This window comes from Zonotrichia albicollis, chromosome 10, assembly GCF_047830755.1.
Source record: "Zonotrichia albicollis isolate bZonAlb1 chromosome 10, bZonAlb1.hap1, whole genome shotgun sequence".
Taxonomy (NCBI): Eukaryota; Metazoa; Chordata; class Aves; order Passeriformes; family Passerellidae; genus Zonotrichia; species Zonotrichia albicollis.
Window position 1 is genome coordinate 17,037,613 of NC_133828.1, and position 16,698 is coordinate 17,054,310.

At 46.9% G+C, this 16,698-nt stretch overlaps 1 protein-coding gene and 1 long non-coding RNA gene across 2 annotated transcripts; both read left to right on the plus strand.

Moving 5' to 3' along the window:
* Positions 1 to 340: 340 nt before the first annotated feature.
* LOC141730516 (uncharacterized) lies at positions 341 to 6,351 on the plus strand. Its single transcript, XR_012582041.1, has 3 exons — positions 341 to 441; positions 862 to 899; positions 2,148 to 6,351. It is a non-coding gene; the product is annotated as an uncharacterized LOC141730516 (long non-coding RNA).
* A 1,365-nt stretch (positions 6,352 to 7,716) lies between these two features.
* NABP1 (nucleic acid binding protein 1) lies at positions 7,717 to 16,296 on the plus strand. The gene is made up of 6 exons (XM_005492769.4): positions 7,717 to 8,056; positions 8,163 to 8,301; positions 11,264 to 11,335; positions 12,701 to 12,773; positions 13,050 to 13,116; positions 13,923 to 16,296. Exons 1-6 carry the CDS (start codon positions 7,966 to 7,968, stop codon positions 14,108 to 14,110), a joined length of 630 nt encoding a protein of 209 aa, XP_005492826.1. The 5' UTR covers positions 7,717 to 7,965; the 3' UTR covers positions 14,111 to 16,296.
* Positions 16,297 to 16,698: the final 402 nt, after the last annotated feature.

Sequence of the window (16,698 nt, forward strand, 5' to 3'; positions counted from 1 at the left end):
ACTTGCTGCATGAAGGCATTACTTATACTTTACTATTACTAAAGCCTTTTAGTGGTCAGGGAGACCCAGCAGAACAGAAACAATAATTATTTCCTGTAGTACTAGTTTTATAACAGTGGAAATGCACCCAGTTGGCAAACCCTTTAAATGAAAGCAATGAAGGCATCTGATGGCTTGGGATTAAACATTTCCCCAGCAGTGCCAGTGAGGAATCACATTCCTCTTTCCTGAAGTGAACCTGCAGTCATTCAGACAATGGATACAGATTGATTTGGTGGGTAAAATCCCCTTTCAGTACCTGGTGCCTACTCCACTGACACTGTTTTCTTGCAGGATCTCCTGGAGACCTAAATGAGGCCTCTAAAGGTTAACCTGTGGGCAGGTGTAGGATGCCAGGAGGGAATGTTCACCCAGCTACTCTGAGGCTGATGACGTGCACAGGTAACCCGAGAGCTTGTTGCACAGCTTTTGTGCCTGGGGTTGCTGTGGGATCCTACAGAGCTGGCTGGCTCTGTCCCTGTGTGTGCCATGCTCTTGATGGCTCTGTTTTCTTCCTTGTCCCTGTTGTGCCATGCTCACCTCAGCTCTGTCCCTGTGTGTGCCATGCCCACATCACCAGGCTGTGCTGCCCCTCCTGAGCATGTGCCTTTCAGCTGTGTTTTAATTCAATGTGCAATGCCTGTTGCCCAGTAACTCTCTGGCTGCATGGTCCTATTCTGTGCTGCCCTGTCTGGATTATTCAGGAATATCTGGGAACCTGTGTCCCTGAACTGTCTGTTATCAGGAAGCCCTAAGAAGGTTTTACTGTACTCTCTTTATTTTTCCTTTCCCTCCCACACCTCACACAACATGGGGCAACAGCACAGGATGCAGTCAAATGGTGACCTACAAACATCACTGTGAGTAAGGCTTTTTCTAACTCCTTTTAAAAGATCCCAAACTACAACTTGGTCTCAAACAGTACCTTCCCAGGGGTGCTCATTCCAAAGGACCACTTGGAGTACCCATTTTACTTCATATATATTCATGGCTTTCAGATGGAATAATTTTCTTTGTTATCCCACCTGGACAGGAAGGTTGTTGTTATGTATGGTCAGAAAATGGGAGTGAAAATACAAAAGCTGTGGTACAAAACCTCTTCTTGTTGACAGCGGCACTTGAAATGTGCTGCATCATCAGGTTTGATGTCCTGAAAGAACATTTTTTTTAATTTTTGGCCCAGGTGGATGATCCTTAGAGCTTCTCCTAATGTCTTTAATAGCAGTGATGATATGCAGCTTATAGAATTCTGCAGCAATTGTTGCTCATTAGTCACTGACACAAAGCTTTGCACAGCAGAATCTATCTACAGGTGCCACAGGGAGAAGACAAAAAAGAAAAATGTGTCATACTCTGAGGTAAACAGCTTTATTCCCTATTAGTCTGCCAGAGGCTGAATTAGTAATTGATGAAGCACTTTGCCACGATGAGATTTGTTTAGTCCACTTAGGATTTGTTTTTTGCTGTTAACACAGAGCTAAACAAGCGAGGCTGTGTCTACATGCTCTTGTGCAGATAGGAGCTTGCTGGGTGCCTGGTGCCTGTCAGCTGTGAGCCACATCCCCGGCAGCGCGGCTGCCTTGTTTGCACAGCGCCGAGGGGAGGGCCGATGTTCCCGCAGTTACTCATCCCTGCACCGCACCCCCTCCCTGCACCAGGTGCTGGAGCTGTCTGTGCCTGGCCAGGCAGGGAAGGCGCGCTGTCTGCCGCACAGGAATGCAGCTGTCACACACACAGCGCTGCTGGCAGGCCAGGGAAGGGCTGGTGACAGCCTTGGGCGGGGTGGGGGTCATGGCACCTGCAGCCAGCTCTGTGGCAGCGTGAGCAAAGTGGCTCCTCTGCCTAGGGAACACACCTGTGAGAAGGTCGGGGCTTTTCCCATCTTTAACACACCCTAATGCTCATTAAGATTTGAGAAAGGCAGAAGCCCATATTGTTAAGGTCACCACCAAATTTTCAGAAAGAAGCTGATGCTGCTACAGGAAAAAAAAAAAGAAACAAGAATATAGAAAAGAAACACAAATCCCTATCTCAAAAAGTAAATCCAAACCAAATTAAATTTTCAAAGCCTCCTTCCTGGACACAAATCCCCTATTTTTCTTTTGAAGGTCAGCAATAGATGATGCAAGAACAAGGCTGAACTTCCAGCCCATTAGGCTCTGTGGAGCCAGACGGCAGACGGGTGATGTGGTGTGTCTGCATACCTCCCCCAGGCACTGGAGAAGAGGTAAGATGCAAAACCCTTCCTGCACTGCAAGGAGGTACAAGATCCTTCTCATCCTCAAAGGAACACACTGCTGCCACAGGGGTGCCATGGGACAAGCTCATGGACTGCGGGAATCACTCCTAGAAGAGACAGGGATGGCAAAAGGAGAAGGCATTTGCAAAGCCTTCTGAAATGGTGCCTCCCCTGGCTAAAAGGGCTCACCTTGAAGGCACCTGAAGGGCTTCTGAGCCACTTCAGACAACTTCCCAGTGCTGACTGTCCTGTGTGAAACAAGGAACTTGGCTCAGTCGGGACAGCAGAGGTTTGTCAGAGCCTGTGTCCCACTGGAACTGCCCTCATTCTCCAACTTGAAGTGTTTGTCTCTTCTATCAGCCCTGGCAGTGGGGCAGTTTAAGGGATCACTCCACACTTCTGTTGGCATAAAGCTGGTACCTATTTTCCCTGTGGAAGCAGGAGTTACTGAACTGGTTTAGGTGACTGTGACTAGAGTCCCAGTGAACTGTGTGGGTTATTTTGGCACAGGTACAGTGGAAAAGTGCTAATCCCCTCATCTGCACTTGTTAAACCTTTTCACTAAAGATCACTTTGATGAAAGTGCAAGGCTGAGAGGTCAGGGTTTTGCTAAAGCACTCACCAGAGACTCAAGCAACAGCAGCTGTGAGTGGTAGTGAGCTTTGAGATCTGTCCTTTTGAGCCCTAGTGGAAAAGATGAAGAGGCACCAGCTCCTATGCTCTCCATCTCTATGGGGCAAAGCCAGACCCAGAGGAATTTGGGTCTGATTCACAGCTGAGCAGGAAAGGTGACCTAGAACTGCCCCACATCAGTGATTTCATGTAAGTCATCTGACTGATGTGTGAGGGATTCACCAAAAGACGGAAATGAATAACTTCCAAAACTACCTTGGAGGACTGGGTTCTCAGATGAAAATGTGCTGAAATGTGTGGAACCCAGGAAGAAAAGGCTACATTAGTGCAGCCACAAGAGCACACGGCTCCTCTGGAAAGATTAAGAATGCTGTGAATTCTGATTGTTTGCTTGCCCTTTTTTTTCGTCCTGTGGTATTTACAGTGTCCTGATACTCACTCAGCTTTCCTAGCTAACAGCTAGGGAGGTGGATGGAGCTGCCTGAAATCCTGGCACCTTCATGCTTCAGGCACCCTGCAGGAGGCAGGAGGGCAGAGGCAGTTTGGCTGTGCTCCTGTGTAGAGAACAGGACCCCAACAGAGTGGGGATTCCCCAATGCACCTGCCCCTCTGACTTCTGGAAGAAGTTCCTCTCAAACCTGTGTGTCATTCCCAGGCATCACTCCTATTTTCCTGGGGAAATACTGACCCTGAATAGGCAGAATATGGTGTGTTTGAGATGCTGAAGACACCAAACTACTGTTTGCTGGGGTCTCCAGGCTGCCAGGCTGGCTGCCAGCTTGTTAAACACTCACTGATGTGCCATTAGGGAGCTGAAGTGTCATCAGTGTTATAAACCTGAACCTGTAGCTTAATTTAGGGGCTTGTCAGACATATGGCAACGGGCTGGTAAGGCTTGGTGAAAGGTGGCATCTGCAGGCATCTGCACATTTTTAATCTATGTATACAATAAAATATTACACATTAGCTTTTGCTCTTGCTGGCAGATTTCTTGTGGGAAGATCTACTTTGGGACTCCAGTAGCACTGAATACTGAGCAAGTGACAGAAATAGGGAATTTGGAGCAATGTCTCTGCTGGCATAGCTCCATTGCAGCCAGAGGGTGAAATCCCAGCCCTGTTGAGATGCATGGGACTTGTGCCAGGCTTCAGCTGCTGAGAACTCTTTTAGCAACTCAACCCTGATTCTGCTTTGGACTGAAACCTCCCTGTGGATCTCATCCTAGAAACACTTGCATCTTTCACACAGAAGAAAAATGTTCTGCAGCAAGCAAATGAGCTTGGAAATGATTTAAGCTTCATCAGTGGAACCCTTGCTGTAGGCATTCACTGTGGGCTAAATTTGGTCTGTGTGGTAACACACTGAGTGGCTCAGAGACACCCAACTCCCTCAGTGATGGAAGGGCTCAAGCTTTGGCTGCAGTCACAGTTTATTGGACGTGCTCCCTGTTACTGCTGTGAACAGCAGGAGCAAAGTTTGGGTGCTCTCAGTGTAACTCATTCATGCAGTCAGGGCTCTTCAATGTTTTTTTAAGACCAGGAACCCTAGATATTGCCAATATGCCTCTCTCTTATCTTTGTAATGTATATTGCTGTCCTGGCATCCCAGCTCCTTTTCCAGGCCTATCCATTGTTCCAGGGTATTTGCTGGAAGCTCTTGAGGATGAAGACACACCTGCATCAAAGTCCCTGAGCTCCTGTTTGTGTGAGACTACAGCCCCAGAAAGCTCAGAGAGTGGTGCTTCCATTACCCACAGCTGTGACTTGATAACCTTACGGTTCTGAGGTCAAAAATTAGGCAGGAAAAGAGGTGCTGAAAAACCAAAATAAATTAATAATAATTCTGGTTTCTTTATACATTATAAAGAAGCAGGATGGGGAAAAATGTTTTGCTTTGCAGGTCACCTTCACAGCAAATAGGAATCATTCAGTCACTGCTGGATAATACCAAGGGCACTCTCAGAGGCTGCCAATTGGAATGATTAAAAAAATATGAGCAAGATTTTAAGTGTCGCTTTGAGAAACAAACAGAGCAAAATTGTTCATCAGTGGTGGAACAGACACTGTACACAATGTATTTAATGAATCTGGAAGGCTCTTGCCAGGGAGCAGATGACCAGCTCTGTCTTTCCAGCACAGTTCCAGTCCCTCACTGAAGGAGCTTGTGACCTTGCCTTCCTATCCCACACATCAAGCTTTCTGCAGCAGTGTCTCTTTTTGCATTTGAGGAAACAGGAAATATTTCACAGAATCAATGAAATTGGTCAGTGAGCTAGCACAGGTTGCCAAGGCTTGTGTCCAGTTGGGTTTGGATATCTCCGTGGAGTGAGATTCTACCACCTTTCTGCACAACTGACTTGGTTTTGGGCATTCTCACAGTAAAACAAAAAAAAAAGTTTTTTGTGTGGTGTTCCAGTGTGAGTTTCTCACCCTGTCAGTGGGCACTACTGAGAACAGCCTGCCTCCCTCTTGTTCTCTGTGCTGGGGATGGACCTTGGCAGCACTTGTAGGTGATCTTGGAAAGCCAGGCAGCTTTTCTGGATGCTGTGATCTCCAGGACCATGTCACAAGAAGATCCCTGAAGAGGCCAAGGTCTGCTCTTCAAAATCAGAGTTGTGGTCTTGCTTTTTGTGTCACTGTTCCCTCTCAGGGAGTTCAGGATCCTGTCTCACAGGCACTGCACCAAATGCTGATCCACCTTCACATTTCCAAGCAGTTCTTCCTCAATTCTGACGTCCAGCAGAGCACCCTAGATTATTAGCTCCTCTATCAGCCACACCAGGGAGTTGTCAGTGTGCTCCTGAACTCGCCTAGATTGCTTGGGCCCCTCCCTGTGTAGTCATTTCTAGTTCAAACCTCTTCCTACCAGCTTCAAAAGAAACCTTGGTATAAAATAAATCCTCCATGCCTGCTGCTGGTCCCTGTGCTCCCACTGCAGGCCTGGTGCAGCATTTCCAGGTGTGCTGGCTGTGAGCCCACATCTGCACCTCTGCAGCTGCTCTGGAGCACCAGCACTTGCCTTCCTGGAGCCAGCTGTTCACCTGAAACCATGTCACCAGTGACACACCACACAAGTGCTCTTGGCGAAGTGTTTTAGTGTTTTTCAGCTAACCACACTTGTGACTTCCTTTCTGCTCAAGGCTTGTCATACCATGAATAAACTTAACTTGTTATTTGGGTATTTTTCTTTCCTTGAAAAATTGAAGGATTCTCTTCAAATCTATTGTGCTTGAGGTTGAAAACACAGGATACAAAATTATTCTTTCCAAGGGCTCTAAATAGATGCGGTGGACAAAATGAAGGAATGAAGGCAGAAAAACCACCTATGTATGAAAAAAATGTTCCCAGTTTTAAATAAAGGTTGAAGTATTTTTGTCCAACCTTTGCTAGAGACACTGTCATTCCTAGAGTTTGGCTTGAAATCCTTCCCAAGTGACTAAATTAAAGCCATTCATGTACTGAAATACAGTTGATGACTCTGAAAGTTTTAGTGCTACCGTGTTATAGATCCCACCAGGAGATAGGTCCTGAGGGAGTCTGTCATTTCCCTCATCTGCACTCACTGAAGGATTCAGTACAGAAGTGGATTAAGCTCTTGGGGGCTTTAAACATACTCTCAGACTCCTGCAGTATATTTCATTCTGAGCCCTGAATGACACCCAGCAAGGCTCTGCTGCCTGCACACAAATATTGCTCAAAATTCCTTGGGCCAGAGCTCTTGTGTGGCAGAACGTGTGGCCAGGCATTTCACAAGTGCTGTCATCTCTGGATTTCTGCTCACACAAATAGAAAGGGAAAGCTCAGCCAGCTGGGTTTGGCTCTGACACGGAGCAGCAGTGCACACACACTGCTCTGCTGCCCTTCCTGAGGGGGAGGGCTGAATTACAGGTGTTTGGGCTGTTCTGTGGCACAGAGATTCCCCTAGGATCCACCACCAAGGGTGTCACAATGCTTGGGGGGTTCTCCACCACCTCGATGCCTCCTGCCTGGAGCAGATCCCTTCCCTCATATTTTACACCCTGCCTGAAGCCAAGCTCAAGGGAGTAACGCTTCTCCTCAAGAAGCTGCTGGCAGAATTCAGATGCTTTGAGAGCGTTTTTAGTGTTCATCACGATTTAGGCTCTCATTTTAAGCACAGGAAAACCTAAAGCAGGCACAACCCCTGGCTCTCCCTACATGCCTCTAGCATTCGGTCCCAGACTCAGAATGATGTGGCATAGCCCGGCGAAACCCCGAGGTGCCCACAGCCCCGACAACAGCCTTTTCTGCTTGGCGGAAACCAACATCAGATATCTTCCGGAAAACAAGAAACTAACTAACTGACAAATCTTTATTTCTTTATTTCCCGTGAAGGAGGGCAGAACTGCCGGGAAATCGCCCTCCGGGAAACCTGTGACAACGCTCCTCTCAATGTTACAGTGGGGACTTAAAATGGCGCGGAAGGGCAGCGAACCGCTCCTTCACTCGGCTGTGCTGCACCGGTCGCTCTCGGGGCGCGGCGGGGCTGCTGCCCGGAGGGAAGTCACTCGGTGGGCGAGGGGCTGAGGGGAGGCTGAAGGGGTGAGGGGAGGCCGGGGAGCTGACGGTGCACGCCCGGCTCAGCAGCCCCGGCTCAGCAGCGGCAGCGCCCCGAGAAGGAGAAGATGGCGGCAGCAGCGCTGGCCAATCAGCGCGCGCCGCTGGCTCGCGCCCGCCCGTTACCCAGTCCCGGCGCTCCGCGTGCCCCGGGCGGTTCCATTCGCCACAATCGCCCCCTCCCGGCGCCCGCGTTGGTGGCGCCCGGCCGGTATAAAGCGGAGTGCGGCGCACGTGTGCTCCTCAGTGCCGGCGGGAGAGGGAGGCGGGGAGGTGTCTGTGCTGGTGGTGTCGGTGTTGAGAGGGAGCGGTGGGGGTCGGGCGTGCCGCACAGTCACCGCACAGCCCCTCGGTGCTCGTGTCCCTGTCCCCTGTGAGGGTCGCCGGTGCCCCCCTGCCCGGCCCCGCGCTGCTTCTGCTCCCCCGCGGGATGCGGGCTCGGCCCGCCCCGCTAGCCCTCACCCCCGCGCCGGCCGCAGCATGAGCGCGGCGAGCGACACGTATTTCCTTATAAAAGACATAAAACCCGGACTGAAAAACTTAAATGTCATCTTTATTGTGCTGGAGATCGGTAAGTGGCGCCCGGCACGCCCCACCCCCGGGCCGCCCACGCGTGTCACGGCGGGCGGGGGGGCCGGCGGCGCCGTGCCCCCCCTGAGCCGCGCTTCTCCCCGCAGGGCGAGTCACCAAGACCAAGGACGGGCACGAGGTGAGGTCCTGCAAGGTGGCCGACAAGACGGGCAGCATCACCATCTGCGTGTGGGACGAGATCGGCGGCCTCATCCAGCCGGGGGACATCATCCGCCTGACCAAAGGGTGCGTACGGGGCCGGGCCGCGCTGCCCTTTGTCACCCGCGGGGCCCCTCCAGGGCCACGGGGGACACGGCCGCCGCCTCCGACCCGCTCCCTGTAACCGAGCCAGCGCCCTAAGGTCACTTGCCAAATTAAACTCACCTTTCTTTCCCAGGCCGGAACATGCCTAGCGTGAGCGTGCAGGCTAGGAGGGGCTTGGGTTTGTAATAAGGAGGTGGTGTTGGAGAGATTTGTGTTGGCTTTAAAAAGCTCCCGAGAAAAATACTCCTGGGGCAGGGGGGAATGCAACAGTCGGTCCTGGCCTGTAAATCAAGCAGGGGAAGTCCAAAGCATGTTCTTATTTTCGCAGCTAGTTCTTTGCTCTGGCAGTCAGTTCCCTAATGAAAGGTGAGGTTGATTACATATTACGCAGAAAAGTTGCTTTTCATTGGAATGACGTAACAAAAGTGACAGGCGGAGGAGAACCTTTTCAGTTTCACTATAAAAATTCATTCTAGGGCTACACTATAGAATGTGTTAATTTGTTTAGGTGCAAATAGTTCCTCAGAGGTCATTTAATTAAAAAAAGAAACAAACCCAACTCCCAAACTTAATGTGAGAATGCTAGAGTCAATCTGAAAATCCTTTTCTGTGTCACTTAAATTGTCACTAGCAGAGTCATAGTAAGTTTTCATTTGGGTTCTTCATGTCAGTTAGGTTGCACTTTTAGAAATCCATTACACTGATCCTTTGGCCTACGGCACTCCGGGATCTGCAGTGTGTAAGGTCCTGTTAATTTGTTTTTATCAAAAAGTAGGTGAAAGGCAACTCGGGCTGCTAACTGAGCTGCTCTTAAGTTGTTCGAGTGTAATTCTCAGTTCTGGACTGGAATTGCATGACCCTTGCCACCAAAACTACAGCTGCTTCCTCCTATGCAAATGTCCTTTACACGAAATGGGCTGACTCCTCAGCAGAGGTGGTTCTGGGGAAGGCTGCTTGCGTGGAGAGCACGTGGAGCTCAGGGATGGGTGGAACTAAACCAGAGCTCCGGGCCAGCACAAAGCCCCGTGTGTAGATGACATTGAAACAAATTAAGAGCGATACTGTTCAGCTGTATTACTGTACTCCGTTCTGTGGCTGGCTTACTGTAACTGCTCTGGTGTTTCTGTGCAACGAGTCATGGCATCCTTTAATCTAAAAAACTGAGCTTGGCTTGTATGTATTAAATTTATGAGCTGACATCACTGTTTCTGGTGGGTGGCAAAGTCATGCCTTCATTTACATGAATTGCATGCTCCCTTAGGACTGCAGAGGGAGTGAAATGGCAAAAGCTAAATCCATTCTGGTTTGGCTCTCATCTTCAGAAAACTGGCGTACAGGGCTCTCCAAATACAATTTTATATTTAAATAGAACTGAGTGTGTGCTGTTGCCATTGCAAGTCAGATCCATTTCAGCTCTGTAGGCTAATGTGGCCTCGTAGTGCAGGATGTGCTCTGATTCAAGCAGAAAAGCTACACAGGCACCATGAGTGAACATGCTTTTTTTTTGCCCCTTGCTGAATTTCAGGCTGCACATGCATTCCTCTTCAAAAGCAGACACTGTTGCTTACTTCTGTAAGTTAGTGAAACCATTTACAGGAAGGTGTTGCACTTAATATTTCTGAATTAAAAATTAGTGCTGGAGTTTAGTGCTTTATGGCCAGCTCTTTTTGAGATAAAAACCAATGCTTGCATACATGGAATAACTTTGTGCTGGAGATTGTTAGTCATGTGGTTTGCTGGGTCTTTTCCCAGTAAATATATGTTTGACTTACATTTATTGTTTGGTAGCTCTTTTCCTTTGTTTTCTGCCACAAGACTGCCTGGCTAGCTGGTTATTAAAGGTTAAGCAGTGAGGGAGTCTTTAAAGTGAATCTGTGAAGTGCAGAACACTAATCCTTGTTCTGGATGGAAAGCTCCCCAGATGGTATCTGCACTTACAGTGCCCGTGCTCTCCTGCTGAAGTGCAGAGCAAGTTATCACTGCCCTGGCAGTGCTGTCCCCTCCTGCCAGCCTGGCTCCTCCCTGGTGCCTCCTCAGGGCCCTGCCTGTGGCCGGATGTCTCCCAGTCTCAGCAGATAAGGCAGAGGGCAGGAGGAAGGTTTGTTATCTCTGTTCCAGAGATACACCCGGAGTGAAGGAAGTGGTGACTTGTCCAGAGTGGTGACTCCTCTGCTGAGGCTCTCTGTTCCTGTGCTAGAAGACACACACATTCTTTTTAACTCCCTTGCACTGTGCCTGTGTTTCTGGTCTGTGTTTTCCTCATTCTCTACACATTTGTGATGCCCCTCACTGAAGGGAACAATTACAGAGGTTTTGTATGGCTCAGATTTCAGTGCTTGAAGTCAAGTGCTACCATAAAGAATAGAGTGCACTCACCCTGTCTTTGTGAGGGAACATTCCTGCAATCAAAAACCTATTTCAGTGTGTTTCTATACATCACTTGGAGTTTGATGGCCAGACTTGTGCCTTTAAAAAACCCAGTCTGGTAAGGACCTATGTTAAGAATGGAAGCACTTCTGATCATGCTCATTTAGGAGCAGTAGCTGTTTTCCAGCAAGCAAAGGTGATTCTTCTGGCTCCTGCTGAAAGCAGAACTGAGAGTTGTCACCAAATATAACACAGACACTGCTTTTGGCAAAGTGCCTTTTCTCTGCAGGACAAGTCATAGGGGTTGTTCCAGTCAACCAAAGAGCATCCAATCTCAAAATAATTGGCTGCTTTCCTGGAATTGTCAAAGGAGTCTGCTGAGCTTCTGGTACCCTTTGCTAGAAGTAGTACATGGGGATCTATAAACAATTGCTGTTGGTGACTTTGGGGTTCCTGGGAATTTTTTTGGTCCATGCTGGTGTGTAATACTTGTTAACTTGGGGAAGATAGCATCCTTCCACTTCCTCTGTCAGCTCATTCACTAAGAAACTGCTTCACTTCTCCTTTCTCTGGCCAGGTACGCATCTCTGTGGAAAGGATGCCTGACACTTTACACAGGACGAGGAGGGGAGCTGCATAAAATTGGGGAGTAAGTATTGTGTGTTCATACCTCTCAGCAGAGTGCCATGGTAAGTATGAGACCTGGTAGCTCTTAGGAAATGGAATTCAGGGCAGCAAAAGTGTGTTCTCAGTTGGTGGTGGATGTAATGAGCTGTGGCCCTGTCTGGACTGTAGGTACTTTGAGGAAAATCAGCCTCCATCATTGGCACAGGTCTAGGAGGAGGAAATGTATAAATGACAGTCTGCTTTGCTTACCTGGGCCTTATCTTGATTAATCACTTCGTTTTGGTGGGAGCCTTTTGTGTGTGTGTCATTGTTGAGGGCCAGGCAGTGCAGAGAAGGAAGAGCAAGGTCACTGCAGTGAATCACATCCAAGCAGAAAGAGGCCTCGTTAAACCTGCTTTAAACTGCCCACAGACTGGGGCAACAGCTCCTGCCCAAGAGCAAACATGAGTAACATTCTTGAGCAATAGAAAAAATAGCAACCTTTTCTACTAGAAGAGTACTTCCTCTGTTGCACAAAGTGCTGTGGGAAACCCTGCAGTCATCAGGGAAGTGGGGCCCTGGGGTTGCTGCATATCCTCCTGTATGGCTCAGAAATGCCTAGTGTTCAGAGGGATTTACACAAAAAAAATCTACAGATTGTCTTGTACAAAATCCATTACCTCAGAAGTGTTACCCAGCTGACTTACTCCCCAGCAGGCTGGAGTGATGAGAGTCCTTATCTGAGTTGTACCTCCCAGCAGCAAGTGGGAGCTCCACTTGTGTTTAACCATTCCAAGCAGTGTAATGATCCAGATCTTTCTTCCTCTCTGCCATCATTTCCATGTTGTGAGTTGATGGGCCTATTCTGCCATAGTCCCCTTGAGTGGAAAAGGATGAAAGCATCCTTTTCATTCCAGTATCATTGCCTGTTTTGGGCTCCTCTGTGCTATTATTGTTAATGGGGCCCTGCATAGTATGGGAGTGTGTGGGAGTGAGTTTTCTCTAGAGGTGTAATGCAGTCCCTGTCTGGGAGCAGGCTGGGTGACTCAGTGCCTCGGGTGACCTTGTGAGTGGGTGCTGGACAAGATTATGCAGCTGGAAGAGGGACAAAGGGAGCCCTTTCATCACCTTTTGTTTTATTTAGGCCAGTTTACCTCCTTGATTAAATGAATGCTTGCCTCTGCTTGATTGAAATGCCCTCACCAGGAAGATGTGGCAGCCTCACCACAAGCCTACAAAGGGATCAAAGAGCCTTTTAATACCTACAGATATTTTCTGAAGAGTGGGGTCTGGATTAATTACTTCTAGGTGATGGGATGTCAAGAATATATGCTCTGTGAATTGTGAAGTTGAGAACTCTGTTAAAAAATGGCTTTAGAACTTGCTAATAATCCTAATTTCTTCCCAGGTTCTGCATGGTGTACTCAGAAGTGCCAAACTACAGCGAACCCAACTCAGAACACGTCGGGCAGAACAAACTGGTATGTTAAACTTGTCTGAGGCTTGTGGCCTGAAGTGCTCTTTGTTCTGAATATTTCACACTAGGTTGTGATCAGATGTGACTCTTCTTGAAAAAGGGACTCAGTGATATATAGCTAGAAATGAGCCAATAATTGAAGTAGCAGATGAATTCCATGTGGAGCCACTGTAAGAACACAGAGGGGACAAAATCAGCTCCTTTCTGTAAAAATGTGAATTTTCTTTCTCTGATCTATGTCTTTTTTCTTTTTTTTTTTTTTTTTTACCTTTCTCTAAAGGCACAGGGTGAACAGAATAATATTTCTGCATCAAGTGGTATGGGTACTTGTACTTTTGGGCCACTGGGTAAGTTTTTCTCAGTTTGTAGAAGTGAAAAAATGAGAAACACTTAATGGGAATAGAAATTTATTTCAAGGGCTCTCCATTCTTGGGATAAAAAAGTGTACTAGGCTCTAAGAAGTCATTCAGCCTGGGGCCAGAACCTCAAGCATGTAAACATGACCATTTCCTGAAGTTGTTTTTAGGATCTCTTCTGTAGGAGAGAGGAGGAGATTAGAATGTTTGGGGTGTCTTTATCACATAAGAGGTCTTGACTAATCTTAAATTGTTGTGATGCTTTTGAAAAGTTTTTGCAGCACTTGAAATTCTGCTTTTTTAAACTTCTGAGACATTGACTTTAAAAATTACTTCAGTCTTGCTAGACACCATGGCTTTCCTGCCTGGTTAGCTCACAAAACCAGATGTGGTGGTAATCTGAACTCCAATATTTGACTTATCCGTATCATTTTGTGCTGTATTTAAATATAGAATCTTAAATATGAAAATGCTTCAAGGCTTTGAGCAGGTGTAAACTGAGAGGGAGCCTTAGCTCTGGCCTGCCTACACAATGCCCGTACTCAGTAGCTGGTGTTATACAGCTGTTATCATGGCCCTTCTTGCTTTAGTTGAGAAAGGGATGGAGGGGAGGTAGTTTGGGAGGGGAAAGGTAAGCTGTAATTTGGGATCTTGCAGTGCCAGAGAGGCTTTTCCTTCTGGTCTTCAGGGTTTGGTGTTCACTGCAAACTCCCTGTATTCCCTGTTGGTTAAGTTATGTAAGGAATCAGTGATTTCAACCTATGGAACTTGTGATAATGTTTTTTCTGTCTTTTTAGGAAATGGTTTACAAACTGGACCTGAAGCAAGTGGATTTCCATTCACGTATAACCATGGCCACATTTATGCAGGTAGTGGGAGAGGCAATGGACGAGGACCTGTAAATCCAGCACCAGCTAACAGTGTTCAGCCTCTTCCTCCTGCTGTCAGTAACGGGAGGGACCCACGCAGGGCCTTTAAGAGATGACTATGCCAAATGTGGTTGTACAGCTTGCTTAAACTCTACACTCTACTTGAACACTTACTGCACTTTTATTTATAGTTAACTGTGAACCAGTTTGTCCTTTGGTTTGTTTTGGGGTTTTTTTTTACCTTTTGGTGTATGGAGCAAACTTGATGTGATCTATTTCTTGTTTTGCATCAGGGAAGCACAGTGAGTCTTCCCCGTACATAAAAGGGGTAGGGGGAGAAGGTGGATATGAGGAAGTAAGGGTCACAGGTGAAAATGTCTCAATTAAAACTCAGTGCCCTTTGCTGAACAGAAGAAAATTTCAGTTACATACATGTATTTCTGTTGGTCAGCCATGTAGCCTTAATAGGTCTACTCTGTCCTGTGCAAGCATGTGTTGACTTCTGTTAGGGATAATGGGAGCTCTTCGTATGGGAAGAGAAATGAAGGGAAGAGCACAAGTGCTCTGGTGAGCTGGGTGTCCTGGGAATGAATATGGCTTGTGAAGCAATAAGTGTAAGGAAATGGTGGTGCCAGACCTAGTGGTGTCTCTGGAATCAGGGAATGGATAGCTCGGATCACAGCTGAAGATGTGGTGAGTGTTATGAAGCTTGATTCTGATTCCAGAAAGGTGTACACTACTTGAAAAATTCTCTCTAAACACCATTATCACTGTCAAGGAAAGTGACAACTGATTTTTGCTTTGGATAGAAGCTTGGATATTCATTCTTGCTTTGCATGAGATAGCAGAATAGGAGGATCTAAATTCAGACAGTGTTGGGGAATATGCTCTTTGTAGCCTTTCCTCGTGTAAAAGCCCAAGGTTACTTTGCAGGAGCCTGAATTTCCAGGAGTGGACTGTTCTCAAATGCTGCATTACCCATCTCTTGAATGAGTCTGCCTCTTCCTCCTTCCTTCATTCACTTTTCCAAATAAATTATGTATTAGATGAAGCTGTATATGTGGATTGCAGAGGTACTGGCCAAGCACACAGCTGCACTCATGATGCTGTTGAGCTTTACTTCCTCTGTTTTATATGAAACGTGAATTATCCCTTGAAGAGCCCTCCCCACATCCTGGGGGGCAAATACCTGGTTTTATTTCTGAGATCACAAATGCCTTGACTCTAGATGAGAGTCCAGTGCCATATTTCAGATCAGGTTCAAACACAACTTGGAAACTGAGGTGTCATACTGGATTCATCTGTTTAACTCTTCTTAACTGACCTCTCAAATAAAAAAAATTGCACTAACCACATCAACAACAAATCTAACTTTCTTTCTGTCAAGCCATAAAGACTTCATGACAAAAGGCTGTTTCTGAATTGTGAGTTGTCTCTGTGGTCATTCATGTTCTTTGAATCTACCGATGTGTTACTAATGTTTACAAGTTGTTTACATTTGATACTTTTTGCTTTTGGTACTCTATCATGATCTGTTGACAATTGCTTCTAATTGGTGCAAGTTCCCTGTTTGGTGTGAAATGAACTGAGGTTTGTTTGAAATGCAAGCATCAGCAACAACAAAGTGCTGTAGGGAGGTTGAGACCTGTGTGCCCAGATACCTGAGGGCTTTTTGTCTCTACTCTGGTAAACTGCTTTCCTGGTACTTCCAGGTGGAACTAGTGAAACCTGTTTTGAACACAAGAGGGTGGCATGCCTCAGGAGATCCCCTCTGCATGCTGCTGTGGAAGAACAGTGGTCATTGGTGAAGCAGAAAGCAGGCATTTCTGGGGAAATGGTGTCAGGAGGAGATGTGTAACTCAGGGACTTTAAATTGCTTGTTTAAATAAATGTGATGTATAGTCGAGATGCATGGACAGCCTTCTTCTGCAGTGTTGCTCTAAGACATTTGATGTGCTTGTGAGAAGGAAGCCAAGAGGACTTCTAAACCCAGGAAGTCTGTGACATGTTCCAGAGGTACAGAGTATGTAAGTATGGTGTGAGAGCCGTGCTGCCCCATCAGTAGTAGCTGTAAAGTTGGCAGAGTGAAACAGTGCAGGTGATGGCATGGTGGGTCTTGGCGTTCATTGGAGTATCTCCAGTGTGGATGTCCAGTCCTGATGGTCTTAACTTCTCTGTGGCATAAAGAAGTTAAAATCAAGGGCAACCCTGTGTTAGTGTGTGCTGATGTTTGTAGCTCTAGGCATCTGAGCTTTTATTAAGCTAATAAACAGAATACTTGTTCACAAATTCCAAGTAAAAAGTGATATGATTAATGCTAGTAAGAGGCATAAGAGTAAAACCCTACAATCAGGTGGATGATTGATGTGCAGTCAAGAGGAAAAAAGCAAGAGACTGGTCTTCACATTCTCAAGGTTAGTAGCATTCCTGCTTTCCTGTTTCTTACATGAAACTATTGCAGTTTATTAATAAATTTTTACTTCTTTGCAGGGGAAATCTGTGCCCTGAAATGGACATGGAGTTAAATATAATTTTTCAAGGTCCTCTGATCTTCCACTGAACCTGTGACAAAGTTGTTTCCCTCAGAGGTATCAGTGTCAAGATAGCGAGATCTCAGCTTGCAGAGGAATCTGGGAGCCTTACAGCTGTTGGGATCATACCACCTCGGTTCACAGAGACACTGACACACACATCTGTGCAAACA